Source organism: Mesocricetus auratus, unplaced genomic scaffold (assembly GCF_017639785.1).
Source record: "Mesocricetus auratus isolate SY011 unplaced genomic scaffold, BCM_Maur_2.0 Super-Scaffold_15014, whole genome shotgun sequence".
NCBI lineage: Eukaryota > Metazoa > Chordata > Mammalia > Rodentia > Cricetidae > Mesocricetus > Mesocricetus auratus.
The window spans coordinates 33,992,605-34,010,875 of NW_024429186.1; the positions used below are offsets into that span (position 1 = coordinate 33,992,605).

The 18,271-nt window shown below is 45.8% G+C and overlaps 1 protein-coding gene across 9 annotated transcripts in view; it reads right to left on the reverse strand.

Annotated features, from left to right (window-relative positions):
- The window catches only part of Rgs6 (regulator of G protein signaling 6), a 515,997-nt gene that overhangs the window by 90,875 nt on the left and 406,851 nt on the right, over nucleotides 1–18,271 (reverse strand). For all 9 annotated transcript variants that reach the window (XR_005876224.1, XM_040742794.1, XM_040742791.1 and 6 more), the window contains exons 4-8: nucleotides 16,556–16,606; nucleotides 13,380–13,486; nucleotides 11,748–11,799; nucleotides 3,931–3,995; nucleotides 321–397 (exon numbers count right to left, since the gene is read on the reverse strand). Coding sequence is in view for 8 of the 9 variants with exons in the window: in XM_040742794.1 (XP_040598728.1) it covers nucleotides 321–397; nucleotides 3,931–3,995; nucleotides 11,748–11,799; nucleotides 13,380–13,486; nucleotides 16,556–16,606 (352 nt within the window). In the remaining variant the exon portion in view is untranslated. The remainder of the gene's footprint in view (nucleotides 1–320; nucleotides 398–3,930; nucleotides 3,996–11,747; nucleotides 11,800–13,379; nucleotides 13,487–16,555; nucleotides 16,607–18,271) is intronic.

The window sequence follows — 18,271 nt, forward strand, 5'->3', positions numbered from 1 at the left end:
AGTAACTAGGACTCCTCTTCAAGTTTTTAGGAGTCTAGGGCTCTAGCCTACAATGAACTCAGCCTGGTGTTCTCCAGTCTTAGCAAAGACATCCTATGAAAATCTCTGGGTAAGGTACCTCCTTCAGCTCTGCCTTTGAGAAGATTCTCTTTGTCTGATGAAACTGTTGTAGCAAGACCTCAGTTCCTGATGTGAAACCTGTTCATCTGTCTCTTCCTATTATTTGTCCCACCTCTCCCGGGGTGGGGGGGCCCCCCTTGGCCACCACACCCTCTAGAGAGCTCTTTTCTCCGCCAGAGGTCCCTGCGGCATCCACCTACTTCACTTGTGCCTCTGCTTGCATGAAGATGAACTCCCATTTCCTTGCAAAGGCCCTCTGGAGCCTCGCTAAGTTTTCCTGGTGAGAAATAAAAACCAACAAGAAGGTATTAATCACCATAGACTAACATATCGACACCCATGCTTATTATAAGGCAGCCATCCTTTTTGGTTTCCTCCCATTAAAATAGCAGGGTCTCATACTAAAGCCACTGAACACGAACCCCAGTTTGAATTCGCACTAGGCTCTGATGAATTGCTTAACTCTAATGTTCGTTTATATAAGTCTCAGGTCTCTGGTTCACCCCGATTCACCTTTTCTTGGGTGTTATTTTGCGAACACAAGTTACACAGTGCTTGGTGTAGAGGCCACTGGAAAGGTTGCCTGGTGGCTGTGGGGAAGAGGATGTCAGGGTCATCCCATATCAAATCTCAGGATGGAACTCTTGAGCATAATTCTTCCAGTGGGGAGCTGGGGAAGTCGAAGGAAAGGGTAACCTAGAATGCTTTGCATGGGTACTTCCTAAGGTCAGGGTTCAGAACTGGACCAAAGAGAGTGACTGCTTGTGAGGTTCATGGAAGGAAAAAAAATGGAAACAGGAGAAGAAAGGAAGGAAGAAGGGAAGGAAGGAGGGAGGGAGGAAGGGAGGGAGGGAAGGAAGAAGGAAGATTATCCATCCAGGATCATCTTTAGAGGGAAAGGGGACAGCTGTTTTTCCTCTCAGTCTGTAGACTTTTCTACTGGAACCTCAGGACAATGAGAAGAGGAGTTTGACAGGACCTCTAATGATCCCCCTAATTCTGATTAATGCAAGACTGGAGCCCGTATTATGTTATGTATTTCCATAGAGCTCATGTCAACACTAATTGATTACCCTCATTAGTAGGTTATTAATATAAGAGGAGCCTTGTTTAAGAAACACACAAATTCACTACTTTGAAAAGAACTATTCCTTTGATGCTTACACTGTTTGTAGGAATTCAGCAGGTGATACCTGAATGTCAATCACTCGGGGAAAGCAGTGAACTATGACTCTATCATACTGTGGAATATTAGGCAATCTAGTTAGTATTACTAACATAGAATTATTTCCTGTATGTTACAATCTGTCATTAGAAGAAGTATCAGAAACAGTCAAAACCTGTATATACAAAAACAAACAAAACAAACAAACACAACCCCACAAAACAGAACAAAACAAAAAAAAAAACTTAGTGGGGGAATCATAGGTCATTTTCTCTCCTTCGCTGTCTGAATTTTTGTTTTCTATGAAGAATATAGGAAGTCAGAAAATTTTAATAAAATTAGCATGCTTTGGGAACAAAATGCATTTGTAGTTTCTAAGCATTTTTATGCAGAACTTAATCCTGGGGGAAAATCCTTTATACTGTATACTTTACAAATATCAAAACAGATCACTGTGGAGCAAGCAAACAGAAAACTGAATGAAACACACTAGAAGTTGATGTGTCATTTCTGTGTAATGTATTTTCTAAAACACAGAGACCTGGCAAGAGCACCAGAAGATGTGGGAACCTTGTGGCGTGCTAGGGAAGTCACATGGTCATAGCAAAGCTGTTTGCCTTGGGTATGTAGCAAGTAAAACAACCGGTTTTGGAAAGACACGTGATATGACTGCTGGGACATCCAGCTCCCAGGATGCTAAAAGCCAAATACACACTGCTGCAGGTTTGGAGACAGTCACACAGGATGGTCTAACATGTGATGTGATATGCAAACACTCACTAGATCCTGGCCTCCTAGGCAGTCTTCCCACATCCTTCTCTACCTGCCTCCCAAACACAAGTCTGGGATAACAACAGGCTCAAAGAAGGCAGCATGCCAAGGCCACGCCCTGCTCTCCACTGGCTACACATTTGCCTCAGGGTGGTGGAGAGGGTTGACTTGCTAGATTTGGGTATCAGGACTCAGGAGAGGCAAAGCCTGGTGGAGAAGAGTCTTACTGTGCTTCTTTTGAAAGGAGACAGACAGGGACCTTGGGAATGTGGGAGGTCTGAAGATGCTGTTGATTCTTCATTGTCAAGGAGGGAGTCTCCACTGTCCTTAACATTAGCTCTTGTGCCCTAGCTGTCACTCTTTAGTTAGCTCAGTTCAGCAGCACCTGTACCACACATAGTGGTGGTGGTGGGGGAGGTACATGAACACATAACCGATTTCCCTGGTTCTCCATGTTGCCTGTGAAATGTGGCGCGGAGAAAAGGTTCTGTAACCAGAAGTTAAACATATTCACAATGATATGTGAGTCTTTGTGTCCTCAGTTTTTAATTTACAGACTCTGTCGAGTGGGATGTCTAATTCTTGTAAGGAAATACATCGTATGGACAAAGAAGGAGAAAAATAAGTAGAGAGAGAAAGGAGACCTCCCTCATGATTGGTACTTTGTCTTATTTTCTGAATTGAATTTTGTTTTTGGATTCTGTCTTTCCTACTAAGCTTGAGAGAGGGATATAAAGATGAAATTTAAAACTTTGATTTTAAAATTGTTGCATAGAAAATTTGACAATTTATCTTTCAGAAAAAAATTTGAATGCCCAACACATGTATATAGTTATAGATCAGAATCAGGATTTAGGATAGTTCCACTATTTCTCCAAATCCCCTGGGATTTGGTCATACTCCAACCCATCTATAACTACATCTATTGATCTGTTTCCCTCATGATATATGTGCTATCTTTGCAAGAGTGTCAAGCAATGGGATGGATGACTTAAGACTGGAATCTTTCACTCAACACTATGTCTTCAATGTAGTTGTGTATAACAAGAATCAATCCCTTTCTACTGCAGGATACTATTTCATTGTATGGATGTACCTAGTTAGCTTCATTTGTCTACTAAGATGTGTTTGGGTTGTTTTCAGCCTTGGGATAGCACATATAAAGCTAATATGAACAGCAACATGGTGATTTTGATGTGAAATAGGTTCTGATTTCTCTACTTGATTGCATGTGATAACTGTATATTCAGCTTTATAGGAAACTGCCAAAACATAAGCCACTTTTTTCATTCCCCAGTAATACAAAAGAATGTGTCCTACATGTTCACTGACACTTGGTGTTAGCTATACCTTTCATTTTAGCCATTCTAACAGGTGTAATGGCACCTCACCATGGATTCCATCTGTTTCTCAAATGGCTAAAGTGTTGAGCATCTTCTCATGTGTCAATTTGTCATCTTTTGTCCTCTTTGGTGAAATAACTGAATAAGTCCTCTACCTATCTTTATGTTATTTAATTATTTATCTACATTAATGTATATATGAGACTGGGTCTCACCCCATAGCCCAGGCTGGCATATCCCAGGTTGGCCTCAAACCCACAATACTCCTGTCTTAGCTTCCTGGGTGCTGGGATATCAGGTATGTTCCGCCAGAACCCACTCGAACTGTTTATTTTTAGCTGTTGAAGGTTGAGAGTTATCTATGTAAGAATGCAGTTTGACTGTCATTGCAGGGGGGGACTGATAACAAGGGAGAAACAGAACAGACCTCCTTCCCACTGCCTGGAAGGGAGTGCAGGGGGAAGAAAGGAGAACCCCAGGCAGAGTGGACACCCCCCCCCCCCACCCCGGCCTGGGCGTCGCCGTACTCACTGCTTCGTAGTCTGCCAGTTCCAGCCTTGCTTTGTTCTGCATTGTCCTCTTACAGAGGTAGATGGCTGAGGAAGAAGAGACACAGCAGCTGTAAAAAGCCAGCAGTGCCACAGAGTGGACCCAGCATGTGCCCGTCCTGCCAGTCACCCGCTAGCCGGTTAGTTTTATGTCAACTTGACACACGCTAAAGCAGGGGACGGAACCTCAGTTAAGAAAATGCCTCTGTACGAGTGGGCTGTACACAAGTCTCTCAGACATTTTCTTAACTAGTGATGGGGAAGAGCGTGGGTGGTACCATCCCTAGGCTGGTGGTCCTGAGTTCTATAAGAAGGCAGGCTGAGCAGTCAAAAGGGGCGAGACAGCAAGCAGCACCCTCCATGACCCCTGCATCAGCTCCTGCCTCCAGATTTCTTCCCTGTTTGAGTTCCTGTCCTGACTCGCTTTGATGATGGAGACTAATATGGAAGTGTGAACCAAATAAACCCTTTCTTCCCCAATTTGCATTGTCATGTGTTTCAACACAGCAACAGCAACCCTAACTACCACACTCACCTAAACCGTGCCAAAGAGCAGATGTCCAAGAGGAACAGCTTTTCAAAGCGGTGTCACTGCATTTGACATCCCCATTCTTCCCTCTGCCATGCACTGAGCACTCTCTGCCCAGCGTTACCGTTCACAAGCATGGCCATGCCTGTGGTGCATTCTCAGTGTCTTTAGGGTCGCAAACAGGACCCTTTATCATCCCATCCTGTTTCGTCAAACCTCCTCTCCTCTCTCCCACACGCTTTACGGGGCCACCACTCTTAGCTCCAAGTGCAGAGGCCAGAGGTCAACCTTCAGTGTCTTTCTTTGGACACTACCCATCTTATGTTTTGAAACAGCATAACTTGCTGGGACATGGGGCTTGCTAGTGAGTGCCAGGATCCTCCTGTTTCTGCCTCCCCAGAATGAGCTTTACAAGTATTCAGCACAGCTTTTCATGTGGGTGAGGGGCCTACACTGAAGTTCCTTATACTCACACTGCAAGCATTTTATACTATGTCACTCCCCCAATCCCACTAATATCTGAAAAGCCAACCTAGCTTCCAGAGAGCATCCAAATACCCTCGGTGACACAGCCTAGTCTCATTGCATTCCTGTTAGCCGGAGTGTCCCCCGCTCTAGGCTGAAGGCTCTTTAGGGACACAGACTGTGTCTTACTCAACTGCCCCTGGTCCCCAGGTCTGTTTTGCCAGAGAAAGAGCAGAGAAAAGGATGGACAACTTAGGCCTGTCCATCCAGGCTAAGGAAGGGTTCTTAGCCCCACATTTCCAGAACATTCTTTCTCAAACATGATCTTCACCTTTCCTCTCTATCTCAGCTTCTTCGTGGTTGTCTAATAAGGGGAAGCTGGTCCTGACTGTTTCCAGTGCCCATGAGGATGAACCATAGTGTGGGCCTACTCAGTGGTCTGACACCTTTCTTATGCCCTCTAGGCAATACCTGGTTCAAACAACTGACTTTTTTTTTCCCTTACAGTCTTAGATGCTGGGAACCCTGTGGCTAGCAGCCTTCTATCCACACTGCTGTACTCTACAGTCTGTGCTAACCAGACTGACATAACCAAATCTGCTTATGCCAGTTCAGATGTACTCAGCTATATTAACAACAACACCACAGACATGCATGTGCGAGCACACACACACACACACACACACACACACACACAGAGTTCACATGTACTCAGCTATATTAACAATAACACCACCACAGACATGCATACACACACACACACACACTTTTGGTTTGACTTAATGATTTTTCTATTTAATAACAGTGGGAAAGCTGAATGGATGGACTAGAAACCACAGTTACTAACTGCAAATTTTGATCCTCTCCTAGGCTAGTGATGCCTGAAGTGTCACTCTCCTGGGAGGCTGGACAGCGGCAGTGAGCCATGGTGCCCACAGGCTCACAAGGGGGAAGGATTAACACTGTGCCGAGTGCTAAGTGAAGGAGTCTGGTAGCTGGGTGCGTATTTTGACTTGGGATATTTTCAGGTTACACTGGGAGTCTCTGGATATAACTTTACCGTATGTTGAGGACTATCTGTACCAATGCAATTACTGCTAAAGGAAAGAGTGGCCGTGTCTCTGAAGACATTGCTAAATGAATTGGAACGAGCTAATGAATCAAGACAAGTTGACTGAGGTAATTGCTGGTGTGTTTGTTACAGATGAGGCATCTGGAGAAAAAGCAATAAAAATGTAGGAGGGGCCAACATTCATGTGGTTTCAAAAATTCTTAATGCAGCTTAGTAATATTGAAACTGGATGGTTTATTTAATAAAGAAGCCCAAGTCCTTTGGATCTACACTCACAGAGAAGTCCTTGATCTTACTTCATAGCCTGTCACTCGAATGTTCCTTTGCATAAGACATTCATCTAGAGCACGGCTTCTCAATCTTCCTGATGCTGCGACCCTTTAATACATTTCCCCACATTGTGGTGACCCCCCACCCATAAAATTATTTTTCTTGCTCCTTTATAACTGTAATTTTGCTACTGTTAATAAATCACAGTGTAAATATTCAATATGCAGGATATCTGCTATTTGACTCCTAAAAGGACCGTGACCCACAGGTTGAGAACTGTGCACGCCACATCTCCAGTGTCTCACTTAACTCTTGCCATGAACTGAGCATCCAGAAGTCTGCATTGTGTGCCTGATAAAGAGCCATTTGCTCTGGACAAAGTACCCCCGCAGCTTCTAGGACCAGACAGCCTGTGGGACTGGGGTCATCAAGCCGGAAGCCTGGCATGCCTCCTGCCTCATCTCTCCTCCTGGTGAGCTGCTGGAGGTGGCAGCTACTTTGACAAAGCATTTTCTGCTGCTTGAGTGTGAAACTCAGAGATGGCTAACTCAAGGGCTGGGAGTTAGCGGGGTAGCTCAGTGGGTATGGATGCTTGGTGTTCAAGGACCTCAGTTTTAGTCCCCAGAATCTATGTAAAAAGCTATAAATGGGTATGTGTGGATGTGTCTGTCTGAATGTCCCCATAACTTCAGTGAAGTGAGGAGCAGAGCCTGGAGGCTTCCCACACTCACTGGTCACCACTCTAGCTCCAGATATGGTGAGAGACCCTGGATCAGAAAACAAAATGAAGTGTGATAGGGTGGGCAACCTGATGTCCCCTTACAGCCACACCCATATACAAACACCTCTCACCCCCCACAAAGTAAGCAGGACAGGGAGGGGCTAACACAGATTTTGACTGTGGGTTACATGCAGGTAGGATCGCCCCAAGAAATTTCCATCCTGGGTCAGAATGGCCAGAAGGTTATAGAGTACTGAGTAAGGAACACACGGCTGGTGCTGAGGCTGCTGACCATGAGCTCACGATCTTGTACTTCCAACCTGCTTGTCTGTAGCTAGTGCCACATTGGAAACCTGTTCACTGTGGTGAACACTGGGCACTTGACTGTATCATTAGGAAGCCTTCTCCAGAGTGCTGGCTCCAGTGACCTCTAGTGGTAATAGCCAGTCCTGCAAGAGGACATTTGGGGAATGTGAAATCCCATCTTGGCTTGTCCTGTTTAGTTGTCTGTCTGTCTGTCTGTCTGTCTGTCTGTCTGTCTGTCTCTATCTATCTATCTATCTATCTATCTATCTATCATCTATTTTTTTACTTATATTAAAAATAGCTATTTCTACCTCCAGACTTCACCTTGGCTTTGCTTGGATGTGTCGCCCTAACAAGGACACATTGTGTCTAACATACCAAATAGAGAATAGATTCTTGTGCTGTTAATGTACAAGGAGCTGAGTCACACAAGATGACTCAGGGAGTAAAGGCGCTTGCTGTCAAGTCTGACAACTTGAGTTCAGTCCCTGGAATCCATGGGGTGAAAGGATAGACCTGATTCCTGCAAGTGGCCTGTGTGTGCATCCGTACCCATGCTCACGTGTGTCCATTTGTGTCCGTGTGTGCACACACACAATCAAGTGTAACAAACTTTTTAAAAAGACTTCTGGGACAGATCTATTTCAATGTTCATGAAATTGATCCATTCATGTTGAGCCACATGACAACAGTGCCCTTTTACTCTGAGCTGACCAACTATCAGGCTTTGCCCCAGGGACCTTACAAATGTGAACTCTGCAAGTCCTTGTGGTAACTACCTGGTCGGTTTGGTTAGGATCCCCATTTTGCAAGTGAAGGGACTTCCACAAGTCATTCCTCATTGCTGTATATCCAAAAGGGCTCCCAGAGACAGCCCAGTCAGCTGAACTGTTTCTATGTGATTACTAGGGCTTTTACTATATAACCTGTCTGGGACTGTGTTCATCTTGCTTGTCATCTTAATGGGAATTATAGTCACCTAGGAGATGCACTTCTTGGCATGTCTTTGAGGGAGCTTCTGGGAAGGTTTAATGGTAGAGGGTAGACCCACCCTTTGTGTGGACTGCACCATTGCCTGGGCAGGGGTCCTGTTCTAAACACAAAGGGGGCAGCAAGCTGAGCACCAGGATTTATCATTCTCTGCTTCCCGACCACAGACACAGTGACCAGCGGTCTCATCCTGCTGTATCCACACCTTCCCACCATCGGAGGAGTCCAACAAACCCTTATGTCCATAAGGCCCTCTGGCTAGGCATTTTGCCATAGCAGCGAGAAAAACAACAGTACCCTCCCAATCTATTCAACGTTCTCACTGGGTCAGAATGGCCAGTGAATCATCATGCCACATTTCCTGCTGAGTCAGCAAGACTGTGACTTGGTCAGATTTGTGACATAGACACTGACACAGAGTATATCATTAGCCAATGTTTGTCAAATGAATAAAAGTTTCTGGTCCTTGATCAATCTAATTCTTCTTTCTTAGTTTCAGTCTTACCTCCTTCTGGGGAGAGGACTGTCAAGAAGTAACAATTTTGTGTCACAGTAGCAATACCAACATCAGCCACCACCATCAGCCAATGTAGTGACCAGTCCCCCATTTTAGCAGCCATTACAGGCTAACATGTGCTTGCATGACCTTGCCGCTCCTGTCCTGGTCACTAAGGTCAGATGCCCTCCTCGTGGCAGGGAACCAATCAGAAGTTAGCTGGCGGGGCTGTGCTTTATGGCTCTGGGTGTGCTTTAAGGACAGTGCACAACAGTGATGTGCAGAGCATAGCAACCGCCCTAGGAGGGCCTATGGGCCATAACAACCAGTTGACCAATCAATACAGGGCGGGTCACCCAAACCAGGAAGCACACCAATCCTGAGACTGTTTCATACCCTTAGACACTCCCCTTAGGCTGCCCTTTAAGGTCCCTGCTTGGGGTCTTTCTCCAACCATTCGCCATGGTGGCGGGGTGAAGGGCCCGAGCTAATGGGGTTAGCTCGTTAAACATCTACAATAAAAGACTCTTGGCTTTTGCATCGAAATGGGCCTCTTGGTGATTTTGGGGTTCAGAATTTGGGCACAACACCACCACCATGCCAGGAACAACATACCCCCCCAAACAGGCAGTGTTGACACCTTACATGCCACACAGTAAACCTTGCCTGATTCACTCAATCCCAACAAGGCAGAACCAGGGAACAAACAATGATGCGTATCCTGTACCCTGATTCTCTGACCTAAGACTTCGCCATAGACTAAGGCAGAGGAATGCAAACTAATTTTCTGTTAGGGGCATCCTCAAGTCATCTGCTGTTTCCATCTCTGCTGCTGCCACCCACTGATAGTCTTCTTCTTGTTTGTTTGTTTGTTTGTTCATTTGTTTTTTCAAGACAGGGTTTCTCTGTGGCTTTGGAGGCTGTCCTAGAACTAGCTCTTGTAGACCAGGCTGGTCTCGAACTCACAGAGATCCACCTGCCTCTGCCTCCCGAGTGCTGGGATTAAAGGCGTGCGTCACTATCACCCGTTTGCCCACTAATATTCTAAAATGGAGCTCTGCAGAGAAAATTCTGAAAGAGAAAAATCTGGCTTGCTGCAGTCAGGGTAAGATGGTTGAATATATTTTACCCTTATTTTGATCCAGGCACCTTGTCTGACTACCTGCTTGCCCCTGCCTGAGGGGTACAGGCTGGGAGGAACTGGGCTGTAATTATTCAAATGAGGAGACAGGGCCACCACAGAGCAGTCTTTCAACCTTGAAGCACTTGTTTTATGGTCAAACACAGCTCCTGCACTGAGCTGGAAGCTGTGCAGGACCTGATCAACTACTGTGTAGGGAGCAGCCATTTGGTAGGGTCACAGTGGTGCCCTAGGACAGACTAGCAGCAGGTCCCCCTTCTACCCCCCCACCCCTCGCCCTTTACCCAAACACTCCTCTCCATTTATTGGCTCATCAGGCAATGCCTCACTTGCTGTACATCTCCAGACTGTTCTCAGTGGTCTGTGTGCATCCCATAAGCCCATGCTTCGGAACAGCAGCTTGTCCTGCAGCTCTCTCCCAGACAAGGGTCCCCGCCAGCCAGACCCTGCTGCTGTAGCTGCCTGCCTGTCACTCTTGGCTCTGCAAAAACCCAGGGGAGAAGCTCTTGGGTTCGCCGAGTGCCTTTGTCCTTAGGAGAGCCACAGAAGACACTGCGCTAGGGACTGCAAGGATGCCATGCAAAAAGGGGTGTTGATGATGGCACGGACTCCAGGCAGGTCCCACACAGGAGCAGGAAGGGGGGTGGGCTGGAGTCACTCAGCTCTAAGCTTAAACTCTGTTTCCAGGGAGTGTCTATTATTGATCACCTTCAATGAAGAACCAGAACCAGGATCTAGAGAGCCGGCTCAAGAGTTAAGAGTACTTTCTGTTCCCCCTGAGGACCACAGATGGGTTCCCAGCACCCATATCAAGTGGCTCATAACAGCCTGTAACTCCAGCTTCAGGGGATCTGATGCCCTCTCCTGGCCCATGTGTGTATTGCACACATGTGATACACACACACAAAGAGAGAGAGAGAGAGAGAGAGAGAGAGAGAGAGAGAGAGAGAGAGAGAGAGAGAGAGAGAAGCAGGAGCATACACATAAATGAAAATAAGTGTGGCAAAATGTGCAAAGGAACTAGAACCAGACAGAAATGTAGCTTAGCACACAGAAGGCTGTGGGTTCGAGCCCAGTTCTGCAAGAGAACCCACCTCAATCCTAACTAAAAATATGAAAAGATCTTAAGCAATAACAAAACCCCAAACAGTACTGTAAGTAAAGATTTACTGAATACCACATATGTCCTATACCACAGATCCCACCTTGGGGTGATGTGAATACCCAGGGCAGGCCAGCCCCTGCCCTCTTGGGTCTCACTTTCATCTGGGAATTCAGACAAATGTGATCCTGTGAGGATATGGACTTTCTAGGTCTCAAGTTATTTACCTTAAGTAGTTGGGGATGATATAATTTCTTCAGAGAATTGGTTCATGGAGAATTTTAAATAGTCTCTATGACTATTTAAATAGTCTCTATGACTATTTAACATCTAACTCTCAAAATCACCAATGAGTTCTTAGTAAGTATGTAAACATTTTTACAAGTATGTAAAAATAGAAAAGGCCAGGGAAGGCAGCTCCTTGATGCAGCCCTCCCTGATGCCGTGTCCTTAGAAGGAGCAAGAAAAGCCCCTGTCACACAGTGTTCCCGTAAAACCTGTTTCCTTTGCCCTTCTCTTGGGAGGACTGCACGTTTGGTGTGCCATGTCTTTGTTTACTATGTAAAGCAGGGATCTTGATCCATGTCAACAAGGAGTCAGCAGGGTCAAGAGCCCTTTCCCCAGTGCTGTGGTCACCAGGTGTTGAGCATTTGCCTGTGGTAACTCCTACGAGCAACAGGAAGCATGGGTCACATTATCTCTACTCACCATAGTCAGTATTTTCAGGTTCCCAGCAGTTTGATGGCCAGAAGTAAGGAGCCTGCAACAGAGCACACAGCATCAGGACCAGAGACGCACAATTGTAAAACAGTAATGTCAGCTGTGGCCAGTTCACTCTTGGCACAGTTTCCTCTTTAACTCCTTGGCAGGACTATGTCCCCAAAGCCTTTGGTTTAGGCTTTGGCACAGCCCCCAACTCTGTCTCTGTCTCTAAAGCAGAGTCTGGAGAAGGGCTAACAGTGAATGAGGAGTGAGCACATAGCACATGAGCACACACTCCAGGCCGGTACAAGTCAAGTACGGTGATGGGGGATGTCCTTCTTGTTGGTTGATGAGTAAAACACTGTTTGGCCAATGAGGCATGAAGATAGGCAGGACTAGGAGATGAGGAGAATTCTGGGAAAGGTAGGCAGGAGCCCGCCAGAGTCGCAACGCTGCCCGAAGCGTAACACCATGTCAGGCATTACCAGGTAAGCCACAGCCTCATGGCAATACATAGATTGATAGAAATGGGTTAATAATTAAGACAGAACTAGCCAATAAGAAGCCCTAGTCATCGGCCAACAGGTTCATAATTAATATAGTGTCTGTGTGTTCGTTTGGGGCAAGGCGGTTGCAGAACCGGCCAGGAAATTCCGTAACAGTACAGTACTTTCACACTCACATGGGACATAGGCTCAGCCTACTAGGGTCACTAAAAGCCATGATCATTCTCTGAGCAACCCCGTCCCAGGGGGCTTAGACAGTGTCTCCAAATACCCCATTGTATGATGGGTGATATCCACTCCTGTAACAGCTTTTCTTCTAGAAGAAATGAAGGAAAGTATCTGTTGTCATGTGAACCCTAGTCCTCCAGAAGACATTTTCATTTGAACCCCAGTCCTCCAGATCATACTCTGAAGACATGAACTCTCAGGACAGGAGAGATGGCTCAGTGGTTAAGAACACTTACTCTTCTTATAAAGGACCTGGGTTCAATTTCCAGCACCCACATGGAGCATCATAACTATCTATAACTCTGGTTCTAGACCATAGGAAATTCCCCCTATGTCCTCTATGGGCCCTAAATATGTACATGGTCAATAAACATATACATTCAGGCAAAAAACAAATACATATACAATAAAAAGATAAATCTTTGTGTTGAAGATGAGGGATGGGGCCTTTGGTAGGTGAAGGGGATGTGCGGATGAGGGACTCATGAGTGAAATTAGTGTCCTTATTTTTAAAAAAGGCTTGAGGGAGGGAGACCCCCTCATCCATCATATGAGGGCACAGATAGAAAGTTCCATTTATGAGATAGAGGGCACTCCCCACCAGACACTTCCCATCCCCCAGTACTGTGAAAAATGATGTTTATAAGACATGCGGGAGAGTCTAAGACAACACCCCTAAGGGGCTTAGACACTGTCCCCAAATACTATAGACTATCAGTGAGGGCCTTTTACTGTTCTTTAAGTGGGTCACCCAGTGGCTAAGTTAATACATGTCATCACTTTCCCAGTACTTCAGGGGGACATTTACTCTCTTAAGCATGCCTAGTTGTTCTCTGTGGTTCTAATGTGAGGAGGCCACATGGTGAAGAGCAGAAGGGTTCTTTGGGAGGACCAGCCGGCCTACCTGGAAACGGTAAAAGGTGCCATCATCTTTCATGGTGAGAACATGGTCTGAGATTGGGAAGATATATCCCTGGGCGGCGATAAGGCTTCCCAGGTGTATTGCTTCAACTGAAAGGAGAGAAAAGGCAGGGGAGAATGCCATTCAGCGAAACCATGCACTGGGAGAGCAAACGGTGACCTCTGGACAACGGTGCTGATGATGCCTCCCCTTGTTCACGGTAGCCATGGGAGGACGCTGACTGAGAAGGACCATTGCCTGTCTGGCCTTCTCTGAGAATCTGACAATGCCTCATTCTCCATAGCCTTCCTAAACAAAGTCAGATCTAGCAGCATGGCGTGAACCAAGCAGTCCCTTAAGCAGTGGCCATCTTACACAGGGCTTAGCAGTGACTGTCAGGGATAGCACTCAGGCAGAGATGGCAGCCCTGAGTCATGGCTCTCAGGTCTCTGATCCTTGGCACTGGTGGTGCAGTCTTGTGGTCCAGAGGCTTCAGCATCTCCTTGTGACATAACAGGAGTGCATCTCCTTCTCGAAGGACTGGGGCAAGACCTCACTTTCCCAGGGAGTCAGAAGAAGGCTGACGGGGTGGAAGTGCCACAGGTGACAAACCAGATAGAAAAATGAGTGCTTCTGCCAAAACCAACCTGCTGCTTCCTTATCTCAGCCCCAGCCATAAACAGGTTTCCATCAGTAGTTAAGATGTTATCCTGAGAGGAGCCCATACAGGAGGGGAGGGTGGGTCCTAAATTCTCCTATGAGCAGTTTTACAAGATGTGTATTTTTAAGTCATTTGTCTTGTCTGTACCCACAAACTTTTCAACATGAACTACAATCCGAGTGCTCTGCTTTCTAAGAATCACCAAGTCCCCTTGGAAGCAGCGCCCATAGTGGGTAGACTCCAAATAAGTGACCTGCTTCTCAATGACCGGTTTGCCTTTACAGTTCTATATGGATGTCCGATATATCCATGTAGTCTTTGTTTCATGGCCCCTATGAAGATCAAAATATTTGAATGCTCAAGTCTTGATATCAAATGGCTTCAAGTCATTTCTAGGTTACTTTTGATGCCTAACACAAATGCTATGCAAATGGATGTTGTACTGTAATGCTTAGGGAATAACAAACTGTCTCTATATGCTGAGCACAGAAACATTTTCGTATCAAATATTTTCAGTCCAATGTTAGTTGACTTCAAGGAACACATGGAAGTCCAACTCTCTGCCTCAAGAATCATGAGCCATGTGTGATGGCACAGGTCTACAATCCTAGCACCTGGGAGCCTCAGGCAGGTGAATTGAGAGGTGGAAGCCAGCTTGGGCTACATAGTAAAGTAACCATTGAACCACGGAATCAACCAACCAACCACAACCCTAACATAAACAAAGGAAAGAATGGTGGTCCAGCAAGAAGGAAACTCTTGCTTTGAAATCCTTTTACTTTGACAGAGGAGAACAAGGAAAAGACAGAGGGGCCAGCAAGGGACTTCCATTGAACATGCTGACTTCCTGGGCTGTGGTTTGTGACTTCATCTTCTATTACCATTTGGCAAATTGTTTTAGCTTTTCCTTCCCTGCTAATACTCAGAAACCCAAACATCTTGATGTCCTTCCCAAAGGTATCAGAGAAGAGCATGTGACCTTCACCAGTCTGGACCTTCCACAGAAGTTTCTCATGCCACAAATGTCTCACTTACATTAGCTAGAGGAGAGTCCCCAGAACATTAATAATAATGTGAATAATGAATTCAGTAGATACCTCAGAAGGGCAAGGAAATGGCCTTAGCAAATTTTACCAAGAGAAATGACCTTAAGTTAGCATGACTAAAAAGGAACAGTGATTTTAGATAAATGTCACCAAATAGCTAGATGCCTACCAAGGCTGGTTGCCTGGCAATCAGAAGCCCAGGCTATCTAATGGAAACACCAAGAGGAGCTGACTTGGAGCCTAGCCTTCGAATGAAATGTTTAGCATAGACACTGTTTCTTGTGAGTTAAGAACTTCTCTTGAGTTAAGAATTTTTGTAAGCTGACAGAGTGGTCACTGATCCAGGACATGAAAAGGGCAAGGGTCACTTCCAAAACTTACCTGCTCTTCAGGGTTCGTGCTTCCATCAACTTCATTTAATTGAATTATTTGAAACTGCATTGTTGTACACTCACGTGTAGATTAGCAATTTCAGGTTAAAAAGACAAGCCTCGGTTGGCATATTGATTCCAAATAATCACAATCTTAGACCCAACATCTAGTGTGGGCGCTTGATGAAAATTCTCAGAAAGCATGGTACTAAGGCCCATTTAACTTATGGTATCTATGTCCCCTAAGGATGACCATTAAGAACATCAGAGCAGAGGTCTATATGCAGCTCAGCATTAGAGTGCTTGCCCAGTAGGTAGAAGGCCCTGGATTTACTCAGCACTAATGTGAACCCCTGAGCAGATCCACTATGGAGATTTGTAAATGTGATCTTTGAGTATTAATAATACCAGTTAAGGGAGACAAATGAATGTGTGCTAAATTCTCAACAACAGTCTCACAGCATAATGATGAAAACCAACTTTAGCTTTCTAGAAGTTTAATTTTTTTCTGGAGCACCTCCCCCATTTCCTAATGAGACTGTCAAAATTCATTGTCCTGCTTATTTTCTGGTGGAAGGACAGCTGTAGAAACCATCTTCATTGGCCAGGGTTTTGCTGTTTTTCTGGTGGACTTTGCCTAATTGAAATGCACAATTAGAGTTGAAAAAAACACCCCTTGTTCACTTCTTGCAGAAGCAGAAAACAGAAGGAGTTTTAGCAAATAATTAAACATCTTAATTGTGGATCAGGCAATCTAATTTTAAGAGCTGCTTCTAGAAGGCTGTTCTGTGACAGGGCTACAACTTATCTTTAATTGCTACAGCTAATGAGAATCCATCTCATTTCACATGCCATTGTGTTGAGCTCTTTGGCATTCTAAATAAATAGTGGCTCATTTCCTCAAAGGGTGATTTCCACGTGATGGCAGCCATTCAGTGGAGAAAATAAATGGCTTCTATCTGCGCATACAATGATTCCACATCCTGGAATCCACCACGATAAGCTTTCTTGTCAAGACTGTATAGGACCCACTGGGGAAGTTGTCTATGCCGTGTATGCCAACACAAAGGAGAGGTAAAGGCAAGGCCAAGGGTCAAGTACCTGGGTCCTCAATGGAAAGGTTCTTCATAAGCCACTGCACAATATCCGTACCTGCAATGACAAAGCCATTTGAGCTGATGATCTGATCCCATGGGTAGTAGAAGAAACATCTTTACCAGAGTCCTAAGCCCAGCAGCACACAGCCTAAGAGCTGGATACTGCTGCAATTTCCCCATGCTAACCAGCCCCTCCCATCCACTTGGACACGTCCAAGTTGTGATTTAGCGATTGCCGTCCCTCCTTACCCTCCTTCTTTAATGGAGACAGGCTTTTGTGCATCCCAGGCTGGCCTTGACTTTTCTATATACCTGAGGATGCTGAGGTCCCGGCCTGCACCACCACGCCTAGTTTATACAATGCTGGGGATCAAGCCCAGGGCTTCATGCACCAGCACTGGCACCAGGCAAGCGCTGTATCAGTTCAGCTGTATTCCCAGCCTAGATGTCAGTTCTGTTACCAGAAAACAATTCACCACCTCCAACACAAACACAACACAAAGAACTAACCAACTAACCAACCCAAAACCAAAACCTAAACCCACTTACGATGCTTCAGTTACACGAGTATTTCCAGGAGCTTCTGTAGAGAACTTTCTGGGGATGCAGGTTTGAACATTTGAACAGAAATTCGACTTTCTCATATTTCTTCCTGTTGGCTTTAGTTTGCCTTCTGATGACAGAAGAGCAAACCTGAACCCAGATCTTGTCACTCTGACACCATCCCTTCAGATTTTGGGCAGTTCTTCCATGAATGAACAGAGTCATCATCCAGATGGATCTGGAGCCATTCCATGGCTTATCCTGGAGCTCATCACCATTGACCAAAGTCTTCCAAGCGAGCTCCCTATTCCTGTCTCCCTTTAAAAAGACGGCACCTAGAACCCATGTTGCAAGGGCAGCATAGCTCACAGGGGCATGTATAGGGAATGAAGGAATTCCCCAGCGATTGAAGTGATGAAGTTCTGAGTGAATATGTACTTTTGACACGGGCATAGGCATGTCAAGGACACCAGTGTGTCAACCCTGTGGATCTGGCAAAGCCTTTCGCCATGATGAGGCTCAGAAGTATAGCAAAGCCTTCTTTGGGGGAGGGGGGAGTCCAAGTGCAAGCAATTGATCAGTGTGCACAAAGCTAGCATCTGCACCGTCCTCCTCCTGGGTGTCTACAGCCTGAGACATTCCCTCACAGAGACCTCCAATCAATCCTAGCTGGCCCTACTCTCTACACTGTACACAATAAGTACACAAGGTGGCCAGGGTAGACAGTGTGGCTCCGTCACAGGGCACACACTACACCAGACCCTGCTCTTCCCCTCTTGTGCCTCTGCGTCTGGCCTCTTTTCATTCCTTTGTCTCCATCGTCAGGGTTTCAGGACCCAAGCCCCAAGGAATGGAACAGAAGTGTAAGGGCCCCATTATCTGCACGGCTCAGAACATCTTATCAACCCACCAAGTCACCCAAAGATTTCGTTTTGCACTGGTGAGGTCCTCTAAACATGGCTTCATCATCTCTTGTGGGATATTTGATGGAAAATAGGCCGAAAGGAACAGTATTTCTAGGTCTGAGTCAGGAATTGGTCTGAAACCTTGGTGTGTGTGTGTGTGTGTGTGTGTGTGTGTGTGTGTGTGTTTGCCTGCTAATCTAGTCCCTGACTGGATTCCCAGCCAGGTGAATGAGATCTAGCAGGGGCAATTACTGAGATACCGTTTTCCTGGG